Source organism: Mesocricetus auratus, unplaced genomic scaffold, assembly GCF_017639785.1.
Source record: "Mesocricetus auratus isolate SY011 unplaced genomic scaffold, BCM_Maur_2.0 Super-Scaffold_100008, whole genome shotgun sequence".
In the NCBI taxonomy this organism is placed as follows: domain Eukaryota; kingdom Metazoa; phylum Chordata; class Mammalia; order Rodentia; family Cricetidae; genus Mesocricetus; species Mesocricetus auratus.
Window position 1 is genome coordinate 36190394 of NW_024429192.1, and position 24159 is coordinate 36214552.

Genomic DNA, 24159 nt, shown 5'->3' on the forward strand with positions numbered 1-24159 from the left:
TGAGGATAATGGACTAAAACCTCTGAAATGTAAGCCACCCACAATTAAACATTTTCCTTTATAAAAGTTGCTGTGGTCATGGTGTCTCTACACAGTAATAGAAACCCTAACTAAGACAGAGGGGACATTTGAGTTCACAGGAAATAGTTGTACAACATTCCATCTCCTCTTCCAGTACTTTTAATACTTCTTTTTGTCACCTCTTTTGCAATGTTTCCTGTGCTGTGGAGGGAGTGAAATAGCTAACTTGATTATTTTCCTCCATATATGGCTCAGCATTGAGCCATTATGCCACAACAATAACTGTTCTCAGGAGCTGGACAGTTATTAATCTGTGTAGTTCACCACTTTTATTTAAAAAAAATAAAAAAATAAAAGTTTCCCTCCATAACTAAACAGTTGTGATGGTTAATATTGGTTGTTAACTTGACTACATCTATAGTAAACTAAAATTCAAGCAGCTGAGCATTCCTGGGAGAAATTTTCTTGATGGGACCATTTGAGGTGGGACAACCGACCTTGAATCTGAGCCATGCCTTCTGGTTGTGGCCCACAACAAAGGACATGGAAAAAGGAAGCTTTTTCTTTTTGCCTACTTGCCTTCATTCTCACTGGTAAATTCATCTGTCCTGTTGCTAGTACAGTTCTTCACTAATATTAGAGTATACTTTTTGGGGATTCTGTGGTCTTTGATGGAGTTGAGGACAGATAGTTATAATTATAGTTTTCCTTAGTTATGATAAAAGATAAGCTACATATAAGACTTAAGACTCACAAAGATAGGATAGATGATATTGTCTTTAAATGTTACTAAATGTTAATGGACAAAATATTGTAACTATAGTTCTTATTTGATAACTTCTGTTATATATAATTTGACTATGTTAAAGTTAAAACCTTTCTTTTTATTTAGACAGAAAAGAGGAGATGGTGGGAGATGTCATTCTGTAAGCTGTCTCTCTTATTGGTTGTTGAATAAAGCACTGTTGGCCAATAGTGAGGCAAGATAGGTGGGAAAGAGAGGCACAGGCAGTCACAACGTAGGACGGGGGAGAAGCAACATGTGGACACTTCCTCCAGTAAGTGAAGACCACATGGAAATACTCAGATTAGCAATTACGGGTTAAATACTTAAGTCAGAGCTAGCCAGTAAGAAACAAAGCAAATGACTAATAGCTTATAATTAATATAGTGTCCTGTGACAGATTTTGAAGATTCCCCATGGAGGGCCTTACTCTCCCTGGGGAGCAGAGGAGGGGCTGGGGTGGGAGGTTGGTGGGGAGTTGGTGGAAGTGTGGGAAGAGGGGAGGGTGAGAGGGCTGGAATTGACATGTCAAGCAAGCTTGTTTGTAATTTAAATAAAATAAAAAATAAAGCAATTCTGAAGCTGAGTATAGCCTGGTTAGCATAGACTTGATTTTGTTTTTGCTTTTTTTTGTTTGTTTTTTTAATATTAAGGCCCTCAGGCCAGCTAGTTTTATGCCAACCTTCCACAAGCTAGAGTTAATTTGGAAGCATGCAGGGAAGTCTTGTTGATAACTAATGCAGACGGCTGCAGCTTACTGTGAGTGATGACACCCTTGGCTGGTGGTCCTGGGTTCTATAAAAAGCAGACTGAGCAAGCCAGTAAGCAGCACTCTTCCATGGCCTCTGCATCAATTCCTGACTCCAGGTTCCTGGCTTGACTTCCCTTAGCGATGGAGTATGACTTTGGAGGTTTAAGATGAACCAAACCCTTTCCTCCCAAGTTGCATTTTATTGTCTATCAGGACAATAGTAACTAATTATAAAAACAAAGCCCCTGGATCATGTACTTCCCCATCCATCTTTGTAAAGATCAGGCCTAAGAGGCGTCTTCTCTTCTTCCCTATCCCCATGGTTCAGTTCCTCTCACAGGTTCCAAGTTTTTAACCAGAAAGCGTTATTTGGCAGAGGCCTAGTTTATATTCTCTTTCCATGGCATCTTACAAGTTGCAAAACATCCATTTAATTATCTCCTTTTTTTCCTGTCAAGTCAGAGTCTAATGTAATGGATAGCATCTATATGTCTTTGCCCTGTCTCTCCATTATATAGGCAAACTCTATCTGAAAAGGCATCTTGGCTCCCTTGCATTTTCTTATCATCTACAACAAAAGCCACACAACTGGCATCACAGCCTTCTTCTTATATCACACCAATTTTTGCTACTTAGGGATTGCAATATATTCTGTAGTTTATCAACAGTTTAGGGACATTTCTTGTACTTGCATCGTAGACACCATTCATCAAGAGGGCATGTCACTCCATATAAAGGAATATGGATATCTTGAAATTCCCCCTAAGGATTCTTCATTTTCCATTGCAGAAAACATGCAACTGCCAATATTGTAAAAAGGGACACCATCTGTCTTAGGTTTACCATTGATGTGATGAAACACCATGACCAAAAGCAACTTGAGAGGAAAGGGTTTATTTTGCTCATTGTTCCATATAACAGCTCGTCATCAAAAGTAGTGCAGTCAGGAACTCACACAGGGCAGGAACTCGGAGACAAGGGCTGTTGCAGAGGCCATGGTGGGCTGCTGCCTACTGTTCCCCATGGCTTTCTCAGCTTGCTTTATTTTATTTTATTATTTGCACGTGGTTTCTCTGTATAGCTTTGTAGACCAGGCTGGCCTTGAACTCCTCACAGAGATCCACCTGCCTCTGCCTCTCCAATGCTCAGATTAAAGGCGTGAGCCACTACCACCAGGCTCAGCTAGCTTTCTTACAGAACCCAGGACCACCACCCCAGGGATGGCATTACCCACAATGGACTAGATCCTCCTCCATCAATCAGTTATTAAGAAAGTGCTCTATAGGCTTGCCTACAGCCTAATCTTATGTAGGCATTTTCTTGAGGCTACCTCCTCCTTGATGACTTTAGCTTGTGTTAAGTTGGCATAAAACTAGCCAGTACATCATCCTATACCACACAGGGAAAGGTAATTCAAGATGTTATATCCTCACATGAATGTCTCATGGGCCATACAACATTTCAGGTGTCATACAGCTATTCTTCTCAACTCATCTTTGCTTCAATTGGGCCCTGTTTAGGTAACAGTTCAGCTGTCTTAACTGTAGCTGAAGAAATTTAAACGTCCATTCAACCCAGATGTAAGTCCAAAGGAATGATGATAGTAACTATAGCTTAGGGAAACAGTGAGTTTATCAGAGTCACACACAGGAGAACAAGTGAGGGGTTACTAACAGAAGCATATCAACAGAACAATGAAAAGCCCAGCCCAGTGTGGAGGAGGAGTCATGAAAGCTTCATCCACAGAGCTCCCTGTACTATTTACAGGAAGCTGGCCAACCAGAAACTGCTATCCTAGTATTTGTAATTTACTGCGTTATGGCCTGCAAGAACTTTGAAAATCTTGTGACTCTGAGGGGTTACTTGAGCCTTGTAAGTTCCATGTGCTTCCTGAGCTTTGTAAGTTCCATGTGCTTCCTGAGCCTTGCAAGTTCCATGTGCTTCCCTAGCCTTCTAAGTTCCATGTGCTTCCTGAGCCCTGTAAGTTGGTTTACTTTCTAAGATGTAGGAGTCTCCTTCATCTTATAGAGGGCAACATTTTATTTGCAGATAATATCTATATAACACTTAGAAAGAATCAAAAACAAGGTCACATTTTACAAACAAAGCTCTAAGAATATTGGAATCGTTTTCAAACCCATCTTCTTTTCCAGCTCCAGGAAGGGTTTTCATATGGCAACTAATTGGGAATCCCTCCCTTTGAGACTGCAGCATTTCCTCAAATCTCTTAGAATATCAGCAGGATGATAAAACAGCACCTGGCTATGGTGCTTCGCAGTCATTCAAATGTGGATAAATGATGATCAATTTGAATCTCAATTTCTTCATCTGCAAAGTGTGATACAAAGTTCTCAATTACAAATTGCAATGAAAAATCAAAAATTTAAGAATACTTGTATTCATTGATACTGTAAAGTATGAGGTCTAGAAATGTAGCTTTTTAATTTTAGAAAGAACAGGGAGACTCAGGAGCTATAAATTTATACAAGTTTTATGACAGACACCAGATGTAGTAACATTTTCAAAAAAATATGGATTGGAAGGGTTAGCAGGAACATTGAAAATGTTCTGTGATTAGCTAGTTACAGTAGCTGGTGGCATAGGAGTATACCTGCATAAAATTTATTAAGCTGTACACTTAAGATTTGTATATTTTATATATATGTCACTTACATCCATGTATGTACAGATAACAAATAAAAAAACTATCCAACTTGACCTGGAGACAGGTTTTTTTTCTATATAGTTTTTATTTATTAGAAAAACATCTGTCCTTTGCTGTGACATGCCATCAGCTCACTACCTTTCGGACTGCAGTCGTCTGTCTTTTGAATGTGGCCCTATTTGTGAGCCAGCCTGGAGCATATTGTGAGGGTCACGCTTCATCACCGTTGACAGCTGGAGACGCCACCACATGCCTCTCTTTGGCACAGAGGCTCCGAGAAAACCAGGCAGTGGACTGTGCTGCCTGCCCTTAGCCTGCAAGGCACAGCCCTGGAAACAAGAGGATTAAACAGCCTCTCAATTTAAAGAGACAAGGGGGAGGGGAGTGTGGGCTGCACAGCTTATAAATAGACATTGCTCCAGGCTGCCTGATGATGAAGTGGTTGTTTGGTAAATTTTTCTTTTCTAAGGATGCATTATCAGAGACTGTTTCAAACACCAGTTCCATTTAGTGTTCTGGGTGGGATGCATCAGATCTTGGGCTATATTTCTGTCAGTCTTCAGGGCAGGCCTTTAATATTTTGAGTCACATTCCCATGGAGAACAGAGATGTTGATGATGATGATGATGATGTGTCTTTTGCCAAATGGATGAGCAGCTTTTGGGGTCACAGCTGGAGAGACAAGGACGAGCGAGGACTCCGGGACCGCAACCGACCACGTGAAGCCGGCTACAGGAAGGCGTCCCTGCCCTGTCCAGTGAGTTACCAGAAAGTCAGGGGAGCTGGAGTGGCAGGGAAGGGGGGTTCTCTTAGAAAATGTTTGAGGAGTTCTTTGGCTCAAGTTAATATTTCCAAACCTTTGTCCATTCTTATAAAAATTTCTTTTTATGTGTTTGAGTTGCCCTATAAGAGGACTAGTTTTTTTTTAAGGTTTAAGTAATAGTTTCTTCATTTTCAGTAACCTAACATATTGTGAACTATTAATGTCCCTGATAAATCAGAAATCATATCACTGAGTGACATTATGTAGGCCAAAAGAGGGGAATTCGTGGTTGTTCTGTGTAGGTGTTGTGGGTCAATGTGTGGCTTCCAGTTTTGAAATAGTGAAATTAGCTCATGTACATGATCGTCTCTGAGAGACCAGCGATTCCACAAAGCAGCTCACTGCCTTTGACAGGTATAACACACCTTTTCTTTGGGTTGCCATTGCTTTTAATTTTTTCTGCCATTGCTTTTATGATTAAAGAAGGAACAGCTCTCACGCCCTTCTCATAGCAGCCAGAGGCACAGGGCACAATGCCAGAGAAAGCTCCTAGGAGCGGGTAGGCAGGCTGGGCCAGGTTAGGACTCTTCAGCAGATGGCTAACACATTCCTTTCTTTGGCTGCTGTTCTGGAAGACTCCACATAGGCATCTACATCACAGGTACAGTGCAATAATAATACTATTTCTTTGTCACAAGTCACTTAGAATTTCAGCCGGTAGAGACAGCTTACCAAAACCCAGGACAAAGTAAGCTCGAGGGTAAACCTACTTAAGGTCATCTCTAGGGTCCCAGATACACAATGATTGTAAGGTAAAGTGTGCAAGGAATTACTTTTGCTACCATTGGTCAACAGCTGGAGTGATGAGGCTTCTCTTGAGACCCGCACATTTCCAAACAAGCCCCCTACCACATGAATGGTCAATGGCAAATGTGTGTGGGAGCACTTCCTCACTTCCTTAGGTGAAGAATAAGTGGGACTGGAGGCTGTCTGTGAGGCTCAGTTCCAACCTTCCATTTATATTTTTACGTATATGTCTGCGTGGTGTGCTCTCATGTAACCTCAGTGCAAACAAATGTTTCAGACCTGGTGAGGTTTCCAACATATGTGAACCAAGAGTACAGTTAGCTTGAAGTTTCCAGGTACGGGAACCAGGCAAAGATAATGAGAGAGAATTTGTGATTTACTATTTATTGCCACGGCTTCCTAGTGTCACAGGGAGTCTGGAAATAAAAGTAACACTTTACAAAGTATAGCTTCCCAAATAAGCTTGAGATTATTTTACTTTTAAACATATATAATACACTTTGTTTAGAAAATTCATGTTTAGCTTGCAGTGTTTTTTTGTCTTTTTTATCATTTTTTATTTTAATTTTAAATAGCTTGTTGTGGTGGCAGTGTTTTTTTTTGAGGGGGAGACACCACAGATTTATTGTCAACAGCATTTCTCAAGGATATACACATAGTGTATTATTCTGCTTATGTCTTATTTGACCATTTCCTTAATTTAGCCTGGATAGAGTCTCCAAATAAATAATCCACTTTGTAATTAGCAGATTAACATGCCTGTATATACTTTAATAGAACAATAGAGAAGAGGCTGTGGGAACAGAACCAAGTCAGAAGACAGTCTATATGGCCGGAGTTCCAGAAAAATAAGCACACTGATTCCCCTTTGTGTAAATATATGATGCGGCACATGTGTATGCCAATCTGTGCTCTGTTGTCCAAATATGCTGGCTTTTTTCTTATTTTGGAGCATCGTTTTAAAGTTAGTTCTTGGAGAATTCCACACAATGTGTTTTGACTGCTTTTGCCTTCTTTCCTGAAACTCCTCCCACATCCGCCCACACTTCTCCTCCTAGCCCACTTCGTGCCTCTTTTCCCCTATCACGACCAATTTGCAATTGGTGCTGCTCAAATGTTCTTGGATGTGTGGTCTTCCACTGCAGCTTGGTCAAGCCATCAGAGTCAACACTACCGGAGAAAATGAAAATTTCCTCCTCCAGCAGCCGAGACTTGCCAATAGCTACATGACTAGGGGGACTTGCCAATAGCTTGCCTCTAGGGGGTGGAAGAATGTACTGGCCCCCCTCTAGCCTGACACCCCTGACAGTGGGATTTGGTTTATCTTGAGCTTTCACAGGTTTCTTCATGTTGTCGTAACCACTGAGTTCATGTGTTGGTTTCCCTACTGTGACCAAAAGACAGTTTTCTTGAAGTCATCTGCCACCTCAATCTCTTAAATGATTTCTACCCCCTCTTTCACAGTGACCCTTGAGCTTTTGCAGGGGGAGGTATGGTATATATGTTCTATTTAGGGCTGGACATTCTGAAGTCAGTTGTCTTCTGCACTGTGGGCAATGGTGGGTCTCTGTGTTGATTATCATCAACTGTAATCAGAAGCTTCTCTGATGAAGGATGAGGATGCATTAGTCGAAGGGTATAATAATAGGAAATAATGATTAATAGTCATAGGTTCTCTCCTAGGGTATATATGGTCAGTCTAGCAGTTGGTTCCTGACCCACTAATGGTGCCCAGTGTGGGTTTCATCTTGGTAAGGTATCTTAAATCCAATCAGAGTGATTGATTACTCTGTGACATTCATTCCACAATTGCACCAGTGGACATGTCTTTCCAGATCCGTTGTTATTGCAGCTCACATATGGAAACATCTGGGTAAGAGTAATGATTATTTTCTTCTCCAGTAGCATGCCTTTTGGCACTGTGAAAATTAACCAGTAGGGTATAGCTTGCAGGTGAGTACCAGCTTGATGGCTCCACATTCTATGTCTTAAGAATGTGGTGACCTCAACAATAGGGCCTTACTGTCTAGTTCTGGACAATATTGGTCTTCAGTTTTTGTGTTATGTTTTAATCTCAATGAAAATAATTAATAAGGAAGCACATTCTGTCATTCTCCTTTTTATTCTTTCCCACTGCTGTAATCAAAACCTCTTCCCTCTCTAAATCTAAATAATCTTGATTCACTGTTATTAAATGAATAGAAAGAGCTTCCTCTTTCTTGCCCGTTTGGAACATGCTTTCTAATCCATCTTCATCAGTCCTGTGATTCAACAATACAGTAGTAGAAGATTAATTCACTCAATGTATTTTTTAAACACATATTTTGTTCCAGGTAGTGTGCAAAACATGGTCTCTAATGCTTGTGGAAATTTTAGTCTAGTAGAAAATATAAGCTGGTCGAGAGAAAGTCAGTCCTTCTCATAGAACATGGCTTTTTGTTCAGACTTAACCTGTGATTCCTAATTTAAAGACTTGAAGAAATCTAGCTTTACCATATTGTGTTAGGTGGGAAAAAAGAAGGTAAGATGAAGTCTGTTATACATTCTCTTTCATCATCACTGGGATGCAAAACAGAGGTAAATCTGTTTCCATGTCAACCATTTATTCTGCTCATCCTGTGGATGCATTTCTGATAGTGTAGTGGATTCGGTAGTCTACTCACCTCCACAGCTTGTTACAGTTCTTGCACTCTCGTTCTGCATCATCTGAGCCCCGTGTGAGAGGGCCATGGACGACACGAAACAGCATTTGGAAAGGAGACTGAGTGCCCTGAACGCTGAAGAATCTTCAGTGCCCTCATGCTCCACGGTAGACACTATGTATGACTGTCCCTGTGAAGTCTACCCATCCACACCCAGGATTCTCTTTTTCTTTCTTCAGGTCATATTTCTCTATTTTATATTCTTTAGCATATTTTCAAATTAAAGTAGTAAATTCTCAAAATATTAATAATCTTTGCCTGTGATGATCCTAAGGGCTGTTACACACTCATTCCAGGAGCAGTTCTCCTGTGGTTGTTCACCAAAAGGGTACACTGGGACTGGACCCAAGGGTATCTCTCAAAAAGCTGGAAAGAAAAACTACTGCAATATTTTATGATCCGCAGAGAATGAGTTCTCGTATTTTCATTATATTCATATTCAATGTTAAAAGGTAGCCATTCTGTAGCTCAAGGGAGAGAAGGACGATAGTGGAACTTTTAACAGTTCTCTGTGGCCCTTACTCTCCTCTCTGGGATGCTACAGTGGGAAACTGCTATGCAGGAGAGGAGGCAGCAGGTTTGGAAGGAATTCCTGCTGTCGCCTTTTGTGGTGATGCATTTTTCGTTATTTATTAAAGCTTGCCTGAGGATTCAGAAAAACAAAGTCAGCCACAAGCCATAGAAGCCAAGCACACACCTTTAATCCTAGCTGCTAGAAACTAGGAGATGGTGGTTCACACCTTTAATCCATGGACTCAGGATTAACAAGTAGACAGATCTGTGTGAGTACAAGGCCACCCAGATCTAGACAAGAGTGAGTGAGTGTAAAAGAGAATTACAGCTCACACCTTTAATCCCAACATTGTGGAAATATGTAAGACAGAAGCAAGGTCTCAGAGAGGCATTCGTTCTTCAGCCACACTGAGGAGAGGCAGCAGTTTGAGACTTGCGTGCCTGGATCAGCCCTTTCAATCCGAGCTAGAGTGAGAGCTAGTGGCTGGCTGCTTTGCTTCCCTGGTCTTCATCTTGAACCCTGATGTCTGTCTCTGGGTATTTTATTTTCATGTTATAGTCTTCTGCTTCCACTGGCAGTGTGGCTGCAAACGAAGTCCTTAATATCTTTGCTCAGATTTCCATAAATGGGAAGGTACCACGAGATTCAGTACATAAACACTCAACACAGCATCAGGTATTATTAGATATCATATAACATTGCTGAAGAAAGCTGTTAGAATACTACAAGGAGAAGGAAGAAAATACCTCACATCCCACAGCAAACATTAGATGGTTTAGGCTGCATTATCATTGCCCACCAGCTTTACAGCCCTACTGCAATCCCATTTAACTCCACAACCAAGTCCTCCATCCCTTCCTAGGCCCTCCTTACTACATAGCCCAACAGCAAACTCCTTCTGTGATAATGTGGGCTCACCTTTAGGTACAAAGCAGTCTGTGTTTCCCCTCTGAGCTTCTTCAGTTATAACTTGGCCATCATATGTTCACAGAGGTCTCCTTTACTCCCCATCCAGGTACCCAGCACCTTGTAAATATAAATAGCTGACATTTTTCTTGCTTCAAATATGTGTGTGTATGTATATATATATATATACATATATATATATATATATATATATATATATATATATATATATGTTCTGGTCTGAGAACGCAACTGAGAACAATTGTGAACACCACCCAACATGAAACATTGAGGTACTTAAAACACTAAGGTATTTATTTCCCTTTTTTTGTTGTTTTGGTACCTTGATCATGAGAACCTAAGTATGGACTTTGAAGATGGTGTTGTATTGCAAGATCAAAAAGTTGGACAAGCTTACCTAAAAATCATGCCGTTTGGCTAAAATGGAGTCATATGTCCTGTTTGTGCGATGCCTGTCTCTTAAACCCTGACTGAAGAGTGAGTACTGAGCCTATCTACTCTCTACCTTTTCCACAGCACCAAGTACTGCGTCTGATCCAAAGCAAACACACTGATAGACCTACCCCAGGGATCTCAGAAGAGTTAAAATTCTAACCATTGTGATAAGTGAGAGTAAGATTCCATATAGCTGAGTTGCTTGTTAGTCCCATAGCCTGGGTGGTGAAGACGTCGAAAATTCATTTTCTTTGGGTTCTGGAACTTAGGGTACCTCTACTTTGGTTGAAGTGGTACCTTCTTTACTGGGTCTTGTTGTGACTTCTCTATCGTGAGTTCCTGTCTTCCTGTGCACCCATGTTTCTCTTTCTCATAAGACACCAGTGAAGTGGGATCCTTCTAGAGATCTCCTTAACTAAATTGCTTCTATAAAGGCCCTACTGCTAAAGGCCCTGCTGCTAAATACAGTCACAATCTGAGTTACCGAGAGCTTCAGTATATGAGTTTTGGAGCAACACGACCCACACTGCACATCTAACTCACGGTATGAACAAGTCAAGGGGCCAGGTTCTACAACATTTGATAGAGCAAATGGCCAAATGGTGAAGAGACACACTGAGCACAATTAGCCAGATCACTGGTTACACTTGTGTATCACAAAGGAGAACTGTGGGATTCTGGGACAGCCTCTGCTAGAGACCTGACCCAACTATAGTGGCTGAGAACGGCCCTATAGGCAATTGCTGTTTCTTCTGAGAGTGAAAATGATTACCCAGGTCAAAGTTGAAAGAATGGCTGGGAAACAAGCAACAATATAAAGAAAATGTGCAGGTGGGAATGAGTAAACCAATTACAGTCTAGGATTCACACTCTGTCAGGCCTCAGGTACACGGGATGAGGGAAGCATCAGTAAAGCTTTTTATTAGCAAAAGGGGAGGAACTCACATGGGTCTGTTGTAGACAAAGGCTTTCATTCTTGAAGACACACAGAGGAGTCGCCATTTGCTCATTGGTGGTGCTATTGTTGGAAAGTGTCTCGGCAGAATCGTTGCAATTGTGAAAAAAAGTATGAACTCTTTCACATAAGTATGGATTTGTGTAAGAGGTACGAAAGTCATCCTTTATATATGTTATGCCAAGTTCATGAGACCCCCAAAAGAGCAAGGAACCGACTCACTGATGCAAACACACAAAGTTTAATGTTAAGCTACAAGACTCATCAGGGACTCTGTACAGCAAACTGGCATAGCACCTGCAGGAAAAGGGTGCCTGGCCTCAATTACAAGGGGATTTTAAAGGAAAAAACCACAAGCAGGGTGGTACGTGCCTTGGCTGTTCAGGACTGGGTAAGAGTAGGTGACCTTTGGATTCACTGACGTGGGGGCTAGGGGAATTTCCAAATTGTTACTAATGGTTTCCCACAAGGACAGTTGTGACAAGAAGATGCTATTTACCAAAATTAGTCATTTCCTGACCACCTGAATGGGGTCACTTTGACCGGGGTGGGCACAGTTTGGGAGCTCCTTGGAACTGTTTATGGTTCCTTGGCTGGAGCTGAATCAGCCTTGTGCCACGCAGGAAATTTCTCAAGGTGGCTTTTTCTCATCCTCTCCCGTTTGCCTTACTCTTATACAGTATTTTCAAGTGGGTTTTGTACATTTGGCTGTTTTGTGGGGAAACTCCCAAGACAAATAGTCAGCAGGGAGAGTATGAATACATATCTCTCCTGACTTGCTCGTTGAATTTTGTCTGGGTTTGGTGTGATAAAGGACATCTTTGTGTCAGTGTTTTTTTATTTTAACAAGTTAGGGCCTACTATGTTATCTGGCTGGCTTAGAACTCACAGATATCACTATGCCTGTGCCTCCTGAGTCACCACACTCTGCTTTCATCAGTGATTTCCACAGCCCTTAGGGAAGGGAAGAGTGATGGTGGTGAAAGAGATCCCTGTAGGGAGGAGTCCCCCCATAGCACTGTCCTGTCCAAGAGTGGAAAGCTGGAGCACTCACTAAAGACCACGGCGGCCGAGTCACTCAGCTGAGGTGGTGCAAAATGAAAAGATGACGTATCAGAGTCGTCGTTTTAACTACGCTGTTTGCTTTGGGAAGGGGAAAGCAAAGGAAGTGGGAGTAGATAGAAGATATAAACTCCCAGGAGTGTGCGTTAGGCAAACAATACTCATCTAATAAAAAATGATGATGATGGCTTGGACTAAAGAGTGATTGGTCTTGAGAGACCCTGGAGAAGGGGAATCTGCTGACCTCACATCCGAATATTGGGGGCAGTTCCTCAGACAGTGTCCTGAAACCAAGTCAATGGGACTGCCATCCACTGAGCGTGGGGATGCTGACGGAGCTCTCCTGGGATGAATTATGATGGGACACCTTCAAAAACAAAATTATAATAATGTGATTATTTTATTTGGTTTCATTTTTAGTTCTAAAATTCAGCAGCAATTCAATTCATAAAATAAAACCCGTTAGTTATAATGAATTATCATGGAATGATAACCATTGCCATTATTTTAAAGATAAGCAATAGGTAAATATATATATTTTTATATATAATGCAAGACCCCTGCGTATTCATTCAATTTCTTCACAGTTCCTCTTGTGATGCCCCTTTTTACTTTCTGTGCGCTGTCTACTTCTTAGCAGATCAATGCACTTATTATCCTAGTTGCCTTGTTCCTTAGTCTTCACACCAAACCCGTGCATGGGGTTCACACCATGTTTTGGGGGTTAGACCACCCTGAGCTTGTCTGAATTGTGAATTTTTCCAGTGAATTTTATGTCATCTAGTGCTTTCTTCTTTCTCATGAGTGTGTTTCTCTCAACTTAGGGGACTCCTCTCTACTTTGTTTTTTTTTTAAATGTTCAGGAAAGTCTCTTAATTTTTTTGTTTTGTTTGAGATGTTTATGGGAATGTATGTACTCAGGTTTAATTTATTCAGGAATGTCTCTACCTGTCCAGCATTTCTAAAGTTCCAGGCACATTATTTTTGGTTGTCAGGTTTGATTTCTCCGCAGTCCCACGAAAGTTGTATAACTTTTCTATAGAGAAATAAGGTGTCCCGTGCATTGACTACTCCTCCCTACCCATTATTTGTTTCTTTTTCTTTTATTATTCTTACTTTGGAGTCTTCTGCTTTATCTCTAACCTTTGGAAAATTCTCTTTAACTCATGTGGAGTGTTCGGGGAAACTGACTGTAAGTTACAGTACATTTGTGTGTGTTTGGGGGAACTGATTATAAGCTATAGTACATTTGTCTGAGATAAATCTGGCTATGACTTTTGACCTGGGTGTCTAATTTTCATCTCTGTGCTTGGGGAATTTTCTTTTATAACTTGAAAGTGTTCCCTTTGATATTCACAGGTTTTCTTAAGTCCTGACAAGTTGAGTACTTCCTCTGCTCATGTCACCCAGTAGATCCCATACTCCCCTCATTCTTCCTTCTTACAACTTCTCTATATTTCCAAGTAGCCTGTCTTCACCCTCTGTGTTCTTTCTTCTGTTGGGTCTATTCTACTCTTGGTGCCTCTCATTGTGTTTTAAGATTTGCTTAATGTTATATTCACCCAAAGATTTTAGTTTTATTCTTAAAAATTGCCTTCATGTTTCTGTGAAATTTCTTTACTAGAGTATTAAATCATTTCTCTGTGTTTTCTGCATGCTCATTGGGTTTACTGAAACAGCTCCTTTGAGATTCCACTAGGGTTTACTACCAAGACTAATGTAGTAGATTTCTGTCACCATATTTTGAATGCTAGATGAGATCATGAATCTCTGCCAGTTCTTATTGATGTGCAATGCTGTCTGCACATTGAAGGATTAGGCATTTGTTTGTACATGTATTTTTGTTGTATAGCATTTTGTTGTTGTTGTTGTATAGCTTTTATTGTATAGTTTTGTGTGTGCCTGCTTCATTTCCCAAACCTAAAGTTACTTCTGCCATTTTTATCACTAGATGGCACTCCAAATTGTTAAAAAAAAAAAACTCACTGTATTACTGTGTTACTGTATTTCAACACTAGAGGGAAATCCAAGCTCAGTTTTGTTCCAAACCCCAAATTGGTGTGCTGTGTAGCATGAATTAAGTGGTATCTAAAAAAGGTGCTGTGTTCCCACAGCTTGCTCCTTGGCTGGAGTAGATCAAGGGCTTGTCCATAGTCCCTGGCTGTAGTTAGACTGTGGAAGGACCAGTTTTAAGTCTCAGGCCTCAGTTTGGTGCTCACCTTCCTTCACATTCCCTAAGTGGAAAGTTTTCTCTACGTGTTACACTGTTTGGACTTTTGGGAAAGCTGCAATAAGCAGTTATGTGATCCCCGACACTAGAATGTTGGCTCACACGCTCAGCCCAAGCTCAAAGCCTATGGAGGCAGCGCAGCACCCATGCAAGACAAAGGGCCACACTGCTATACACTTCCAGACTGTTATAACCAGCTCCAGATAGTGTTGTAGGCAGAGTTTTTTTACAAAACACTTTTTATTAATTTATTTGTTACATTACAATTCCTCCTCCCTCCTCTCCTCCCACTTCTCCCACTTCCCCTCACCTCCCATCTGCTCCTTGGAGAAGGGTAAGGCCTCCCTTAGGAAGTCTGCTAAGTCTGTCCTATCATCTCGTTGAGGCAGGACCAAGACACCTTCCCACCACCCACACCCCTGTGTCTAGGCTGAACAAGGTATCTCTCCATATAGAATGGGCTCTACTAAGTCCATTTATGCGTTAGAGTTTAATCTTGGACCCAGTGCCAGAGACCTCATATATTCTCCCAGCCGCACCCCTGTTACCTATATTAAGGGTTCAGTATTATATAGGTTCCCCATTTGTCAGACCAGAGTCAGTGATCTCTCACTAGCTTGGGTCAGCTGATTTCATGGGTTTCTCCATCATGATCTTGACTCCTTTGTTCATATTATCTATCTCTGCTCCCTCACTTAGATTGTACTCCAGGAGCTTGACCCAATGATTAGTGGGGGTTTCTGTATCTGCTTCCATTTGTTTCTGGAAGAGGGTTCTAGATTCTCTGGGGTTATGGATTGTAAGCTGGGTATCTTTTGCTTTATGTCTGGTATCCACTTATGAGTGAGTACATACTATATTTGTGTTTCCGGGCCTAGATTACCTCACTCAGGATGGTTTTTTTTTTTTTTTTGCTAGGTCTGTCCATTTGTGTGCAAATTTTAGGATGTCATTTTTCTTACTGCTGAGTAGTACTTCATTGTGTAAATGTACTACAATTTTTATCTATTCTTCAGTTGAGGGTCATCTAGGTTATTTCCAAGATCTGGCTATTACAAATATGTTGCTATGAACATAATTGAGCAAATGTCCTTGTGGTGTGAACGTGCCTCCTTTGGGTATATGCCCAACAGTGGTATTGCAGGGTCTTGAGGCAGGTTGATCCCTAATTTTCTGAGAAACTGCCATACTGATTTCCACAGTGGTTGTACAAGTTTGCACTTGTACAGCAACAGAGGAGTGTTCCTCTTTCTTCACATCCTCTCCAACACAAGCTGTCATCAGTGGTTTTTTTTTTAATTTAATGACCATTTTTTAATTGAGCTATACATTTCCCCCCCTCCTCTTCCGTCATTCCTGTAGGTGAGTTTTTTTGCTGCGACCTAGATCAGCTCTGTTCTGCAAGCTGCTTCTCAAATAACTACTCAAAGATTTCTTGTTAATTATAAATGCTTGGTTGGTAGCTCAGGCTTATTCCTAACTAGCTCTTAAAACTTCATCTATGTGCTACCCGAGCCTCGTGCTTTTACCTCTCCTGCATGTCCTGCTTCCTTTCCATCTGGCTGGTGGCTCCTTTGACTTCACCCTCATTCTTCCCAGTGTTCTTTCTGGCCCGAAAATCTTGCCTAGCCATCAGCCACTCAGCTTTTTATTGACAATGAGAGCAACACATATTTACAGTGCACAAAGATTGTTGCACAGTGTAGTGATGGCTGTGTGGTGTGCATCTCTCTGGCATTGAGACTGTTGCGGAGGTTCTGACTGTGGCACTGGACCACTAGTCTGTCACTGAGTTCTAAGACAGTCCTGTCTTCACACCATCTGTATCCTTAGTAAACATATTCTTGCTCCCTATTGTGCTGTCTTACATTGTAAGTAGTTTTGTCAATACAGTCCCTTGGCTTTCTAGGCTGATGCTACACTGGGTAGCTTTAGTCTGGCTCCTACAGTCACAAAGATGGGAAGTCTCAATATAGGTAGGTATACTTACCTACTCCATGCCTGGTAAGGAAATAAGATGAAACACAGACCTGTCCATCTGTGTACCAATCTTCACTAGATGCTAGGGGATGCCGACAGGTTTATTCTATAAGACTAGGCTTAAATCTAGAACCTTGGTTTCCATTTGATGTGAGTTTCACTGCAGCAAACACTGGCCCTGAACTACAATGCAAAGTTTTGTAGTAACTTTATCCTGTTCCATAATGTGTTACCTTTTTCTTCTTCCGCTGCTCATAGGTAAGGGCAGAGGGCGCCTTGGTGTTTGTCTAACATGGTTCTACAAGTTTAATCTGTGTGCACTGTTTTGGGGGCAGGGACTGTGGAGCTCCTGGCACTAGATTTCGCTGCAGGGGCCAGATGCTGGTTTTCAAGTCTAAGGGCTTGATTTAGTCCCTCTCCCTTCCACAGGCTGCACATTGTTTAGAGTTGGAAGAGGAAGGATATCGATTACTGTTCTTGTCTTCTTTAACATGTCTTTCCCTCTTACCTACTGAAAATCAGGTGCCAATGTACTCTCTCCTGGCTCCCTTAGCTCCTGAAGTTTGGTGTATGAATACTACTCAAATTGATGCATCTATTGAGAAGACGTTGCTAGTATATTCACCATTGTGTTTTCATCTGCATTCTACAGAATGTAACCCATGTTCTGATAGACTGAGATTAGTTATAAATACAGCAGAAACAAAGGGAAAATCAGATTAATTATTTCCAAGTTTCTTTTATTAAAAGGCTGGATAGGGTGACAGTAGGAAAATGGCTTATTGGTTAATGTGAAGATACTTCAGGTCTCAATTTTTGCATAAAGATCAAACCAGGGTTGCTTCATTAGCATGTCCATTGAAATCAGCCTGCTTGAGAAATTCAGCTGTCTCATTTCTTCTGAATTCTTAGTTCAACAACTTGGAGATTTAGCATGGGTGACTCTATTTTCATTTTAGCCTGATCTGTTGGAAGACCATTCAGATGCCTGATCCAAAACAATGGCCTTCTACAGCTCATATATGTATAATATATATATATATATATATATATATATATATATATATATGAGAGTCTATGGAACACCACCGGAAGTTGAATAGGCAGCTCAGGGGAGAGGTCAGCATTACTTATATAAATTAGGATTATAGTTAGAAATTGATGTCCAGACAGGTGTAGGGAGGCAGTGTAGAATGAAAAGAGAAAAATAAGGAAGGGACTAATCTAGAGGCTTGGGGACCCTCTCCCCACACACTCAAGAGATGAGGGGATACGTGACCAGAATATCTGAGCTGCTATGACAGACAGATCTAAGGAAGCTAAAGATGTACGGTGATGCAAGGGGGAGAGAGAAGCATGTTTCCAGAAGGACCCCATGAGAAACTGAGTTAAATATGACTCAATGACTGAGATAGACTAAACAGTGTGCAGAATTTGACAACATGGAGATAAATGTCTCCAGTACAAAGTCTACACTGAAGTGGGCTGGTGTGTGAGAAAAACTGAGTGTCACAATTCTTTCAGGAAATTTGTTTTCTAGCCTTCATTTGTTTTCAAATTGTGATCTCAACACTGATGTCATTGTATTATATGATCCCCTTGTCTAGAAGCTTTTATGATTGGATTGTGTTTGCTCTGTATATTTGCTAGGCATTGATAATGTGTAGGATTTTGACATCTTCATATAAGCTTAATTTTATACAGCTTCTGATATGTAGTAGTGACTTCATAAGTTAAATCAATGGTTCCTCATAATTCCTCCATTATTTTCTTTTTAAAAGCCCATAAACATTCATCTTTACATTATTTATAAAACATTTGTAGTGTCACTAAAACTTTTAAAGGAATGTTCTAACTATTTCAGTCAAGGCTTGGAGCCCTCCACTGCCGTTGGTAGAAGAACAAGCAACAATGGTAGTCTGGAGATACTCTGCATGATATTTTAACCACTGATTCTGATGCCTTATGGCAGGAGAAGCTCTTACTGAGAAAGAAGATAAAATTTTCCTAAAACGTGATTTCTTTAGTTGTTATTTTATGTGTATCATGTCTTTGTGTTAGTATTGTTCATACCCATTTTGAAGAAAACTTAAGAAATTTCTATATTCCTAGTTTCCTGCATTGCCCAGCATTACATCACCTGACTGCCACCCTAGACGACATTCTCATGAGGACCATGGATCCCGAACCCATCTTCCCATGCGGTATCACAGAAAATGCTCAGTGGATGGGTCATTCAAGGAGCCAATGGGATCACAAAGAGGAAATCATCCCCAAATGCAGGAATTTTCAGAATCCTTTGAACAGCACCTATGCCTTCGAGCCAAGCACTCTCCCTCTTCGGTATGTGGCAGAACATATTTGAGCCATAGGGAAGGAAGCCCAGAGCTCTTGTCTTGTCAGTTTTGAGGAGGCCAAGTCTAACTTCTTTGTTCATAGCTTATGATAAGTGACTTAAAAGCATCATTGAGTATTTTATTATAATTTAACATTAAATATCTATTTCTTATCAGCTCTAAATTGAGTATATTGTAAAATGTCAGTGTAAAATCAAAATTGTAGAATGCATGTTCATTTAAACATTTCCCAGCATAATAATCCACATAGTAGTCTTAACATAGAAGCATTAAATAGTGACATTTGACAATAAAATTTAAAGCATAGATATATATATATATATATTTTTTTTTTTTTGGTTTTTACGAGACAGGGTTTCTCTGTATTGTTTTCGAGGCTGTCGGTCCAGCCCAGTTTCGAACTCACAGCGATCTGCCTGCCTCTGCCTCCCGAGTGCTGGGATTAAAGGCGTGTGCCACCACCGCCTGGCAAAGCATATATATTTAACAGTGGAATTTATCAGTAAATTTATACAAATGCACAAACAAAGAGAGGGAGAAAGACACACACACATACACACACACACACACACAGAGAGAGAGAGAGAGAGAGAGAGAGAGAGAGAGAGAGACAGAGAGAGAGAGAGAGAGAGAGAGAGAGAGAGGAGAGATTCTAAACTATTGTTTTTAGCAAAGATGCCAGGACATATGATACCAAAAATCAAAGGATGATCAAGTCTCTTTTACAAAATGTCATAGTATTTCCTGATAACACACACAAGTTTCCATGTAGTCTATCTCTAGATTACTTTTACTGTTTAACACAATGTACAAGCCATGGGTGCTGTTGTTACAGTGTGTTGTTTAGGGAATACGAACAAGAAAAAGAACTATATATTTTCAGTGCAGACAATTTTCCCTAATTAGGTTTGCTAATTTATTGGCTGAATTCACAAGTTTGGAACTCAGGGCTAAGGAAGATTGACTGTTTCCTTTTGTTTAAAGACCAAATCGTACTAACATGTAGATTTAATATTTTTATAAATCTGAGCATGAAGAGGCCCAAACTGCATCTGCGTCCTGCTCTTCACCAACAATGTTAGATTGCATTATAGTTAATTCCTTTCCTTTCGTCCTCTTCCCCATCCTTCTCTTCCTTCCTTCCCTTTCCCTTCCCTTCCGTACCCCCTTCTCATCCTCTGCTCTTTTTCCTTCTTCTTGTCCTTCCCTCCTTTCTTGATAGGGGATTTTTCTGTGATGCCCAGTTGTCCTTGAGCTTACTACATAGCCCAGACTGGCCTTGAACATTTGATTCTCCTACCTCAGCCTCCCGAGTGCTGTAATTTCAGGCATATGCCAACATGCCTGTCTAAATTCTTCTATTTTGGCATTAAATCTCAAATTGGACTGTTCTGATTTCCAAATGAAACAGAAAATATATAGTTCTGATAGTTTTTCCAACCTCTTGACTGAGATATGATGTAAATACCCTAAAATTCATTCAAGTGAAGGGTTTGCTCAGTGGTTATGACATACCCATAAAGCTGTATCATCATCAGCCACTATTAGTCTCATTACACTTTAGGCTCATTATTTTAAACATTTTCATTGTTTGAAAATTTTATACTTGCATGGAATATGTTTTGATCAAATCTACCCCTTTATTTTCTCACCTCCAATTCCTTCTCTATCCCCAACCACTATTTCCTACCAGTTTTCTGTGCTCACTTTCCATCTTAAAAAAAACAACCCACAGATGAGTCTACTTAGTTCTCTCTCTCTCTCTCTCTCTCTCTCTCTCTCTCTCTCTCTCTCTCTCTCTCTCTCTCTCTCTCTCTCTCTGTGTGTGTGTGTGTGTGTGTGTGTGTAGGACCATCTATTGCTGGAGCACCAGCAGCTTCTTAGGGACCACATCCCTGAAGAAAACTGACTCTTCTGCAACCATCGGCTGTCAATAGCTCCTCACCTAGGTGTGGGGCTTCATGAATCCCTCCCCCATTCACTGGCTGGCTTGATCATGTGCTCACCATTAGTCTCTGTGAGTGTCTTACAGATAATCTAATCTTAGGAAGAGGAAAACTAACCTGGAAAAAACACCACTGTAACTTTTCTTTTTATATTGCTCTGTTAAGAACTAGAGACATCCATGACTAAATTTTGATTGCAAGAATATTAGTGAATGATTGAATGAAAAATTTTGTCAGAACTTTCCCAGAGCTTGTCTAATTTTTAATTTTCTCTTAATTTTTATCTCAGCCCATTACTTGTTTCTCTCTCTGACCTTCAGAAGAATCCATGTTGGAGAGAAATAAAGCAAATTTATTTGTTTATGCTGTAGAGGAGCCAACATGACAGCTGCTTGAACCAGACACCTCCGTAAAGTTGCACCAGAAGGGCCGAGGCAGTCACATGACAGCCACTCATCATAGTATATGTTTCACAGGTCCTTACCTCCTAATTTTCTAGTTCAAGGAAGACAAAGGAAAAGGAATTCTCTTGTTTGTTATGTATTTACATAAATACACATGGATAAGTCAGTTATCAATGCCATTGTTTTGCTCTGGAAGGCACTACCTGGGCATCAAAATGAAAGAACCCTCCCCCAAAGTTCCTTATCATATAGCCCTATTGGAGTTATCATTTCACCACTAACTATTCTTAATTTCCCTTTAGGCTCATGTATTGATGCTTTGTCTCACTCCATATATGTGGAGTACCTAGAAGGTAGAATCCATCTAATGCTGCATATTCTGATCCTAGAACAACAGTGTGTGTTCAATAAAGTGAAGTCCTTACTGTAAATGGCTCCATGACTCCTATCCCAGCCGATCTACTAGAGAATGTTGCTTTGGTTGGATGTCCTTCCTAAACACTGCACTCTTCACATAGCCCTTACACTAACATTTAGTAAAACCTTTTTGTTTTTGCTTTATGATTAAAACCATCAACATGTTAAATTGGGTTGATGTTTACTTGTTATTAGAAAGTAATACATGGAAGTCTTCTACAAAAATCAAAGCTTTATTCCTGTCTAGTTGTTGGGACAAATGTGGGACATGGTCAACTGCTGGTGCATTTTACACTTTTCCAATGCTCTTCCAGGGACCCAAGGGCTGGAAGGATAGAAACGAAAGACATTGCCTAGGGACTGACACAAGATCCCACAAGAAACTGGAGGACAGAAGGAACTCAATGCAGGAGACACATGGAGATGCACCCATGGATCCCCTAATTGAAAAGGGGCCTGAATAATGCTTTGTTTCCACATCTCAGTGACAGATGTCACTGACTGTTCTGAGACCCAGTTCTTCCTCCAGAATGTCAGCTTGTAAGGGTGTCTGCAGATGCTGAGACTGAAGTGGGCAGTTGGGATGACTGCTTCTCAAGATGACTTGTGTCACACTCCAGATGACTTTGACATCTTGAGTGTATAATCTGCTTTTTATGTCTTTCTATGGTAAGAAAAAAATAAAGGTATTTGAGCAGAATAAAAGGATTCCTAAAATTGTAAAATGCGTTTTCTAATGAGTCACCTGTATATCATCACCAATGCCTTTTCATATCAACCTCCCAGATCACTCTGAACAAAAGTCATTGTTGTCTATGAGTGTACTTCCTTATCCCAAGCAATTATACTTGTGTAGAAGCCATTACTTAATGAAACTTAATAACTAGCATGCCAAGTATTAGACTGGATGTCTTAACCCATTATTTAAAACAATCCTTACTACACTGAGGTGACACCTTCTATTGGGGCTCTCTGAAAGTCAGAACTAAAGGGACATGCCGTTAGCTTTCTTGTTACTGCAGTAAACAAGACAAAACGACAGTTTACGGAGTGAAAAAAGATCTTTACCTACCCCACATCTGACAATGAACTCAAGAAACTAGACATCAAAAGACCAATTAATCAAATAAAAATTAGGATACATATCTAAACAGAGAACTCGGAACAGAAGAATCACAAATGACTCAAAGTCACTTGAGGAAATGGTCAACATTTTTAGTCATCAGAGAAACGCAATTCAAAACAACTCTGAGTTACCATCTTACACCTGTCAGAATAGCCAAGATCAAAAATTCTGATGACAGCTTATGCTGGAGAAGATGTGGAGTAAGGGGAGCACTCCTCCATTGCTGGTAGGAGTGCAAACTTGTATAGCCACTTTGGAAATCAGTATGTCAGTTTCTAAGAAAATTGGGAATCAGTCTATTTCAAGACCCAGTGATACCATTTTGAGCATATATTCAAAGGATACATGCTCACACCACAAGGACATTTACTTAACTATGTTCATTGCAGCATTATTTGTAACAGCCAGAACCTGGAATCAACCTAGATGCCCCTCAGCTGAAGAATAGATGAGAAAAATGTGCTACATTTATACAATGGAGTACTTCTTAGTAGCAAAAAACAATGACAGCTTGAAATTTGCAGGCAAATGGGCAGAACTAGAGAACACCATGCTGAGTGAGGCAATCCAGACCTGGAAAGACAAATAAATATGTACTTATTCATAAGTGCATATTAGACATAAAGCAAAGGACAACTTGCCTACAGGTCACAATCCTAGAGAACCTAGGTAACAAAGAGGACCCTAAGAGAAACAGATGGATCTGCCTAGGAAGGGGAAAAAGAGAAGATCTCCCGAGTAAATTGGGAGTGTGGTGGCCAGGGGAAAGAAGGAAGGGGAGTGGGGAAAAATGTATAGCTCAATTTTAAAAAGTAGGGGTTTCTGTACAGAAGACAGGAAAACAGTTTCTCGTGAAGGAAATGTATGTTAATGTATAAACTTAGGAAGCAAGGAAAGAAAAAAAAGAAAGCAAAACTTGATAGTGTTTTCTGTTTAGAGTAAAGAACAAAATCCCAAATTCACTGAAGAGATAAGAATTTCAATGGATTAAATTGATAGTAAAGGCATAGTTGGAGGGAGAAGAAATCTATTAGGAAGAGATGCTATGGTTCGAGATTAGTGTTGTGGCATTGGTGCTCATATATTTTAAGACTGGCCATGAGCATGGTGGTGTGGGAGGTAATAGAACATAAGGTAAAATCTTAATGGGAGGACTGAGTCATGAGGGAAGCCACCCTCAGAAGGGATTGAGGCATCTTCCTTGGGATTTCTGAGCTCAGGGAAGATTGGGTTGTTATAAGAGTGATAGCAACCCCCAAATTTCTCTCTGTTTGGTTTTATCCACATAGTCACTGATAGAATGCATATTGTTT

General features: G+C 40.5%; 1 protein-coding gene and 1 long non-coding RNA gene across 2 annotated transcripts; one reads left to right on the plus strand and one right to left on the minus strand.

Moving 5' to 3' along the window:
• Positions 1-3629: 3629 nt before the first annotated feature.
• Positions 3630-10464, minus strand: LOC121141927. The gene is made up of 3 exons (XR_005878895.1): positions 10332-10464; positions 9926-10033; positions 3630-3884 (listed from the first exon to the last, which is right to left on the minus strand). It is a non-coding gene; the product is annotated as an uncharacterized LOC121141927 (long non-coding RNA).
• Lnp1 (leukemia NUP98 fusion partner 1) lies at positions 4512-22445 on the plus strand. The gene is made up of 3 exons (XM_005076730.4): positions 4512-4978; positions 18709-18939; positions 22035-22445. Exons 1-3 carry the CDS (start codon positions 4817-4819, stop codon positions 22182-22184), a joined length of 543 nt encoding a protein of 180 aa, XP_005076787.1. The 5' UTR covers positions 4512-4816; the 3' UTR covers positions 22185-22445.
• The last annotated feature ends 1714 nt before the right edge of the window (positions 22446-24159 follow it).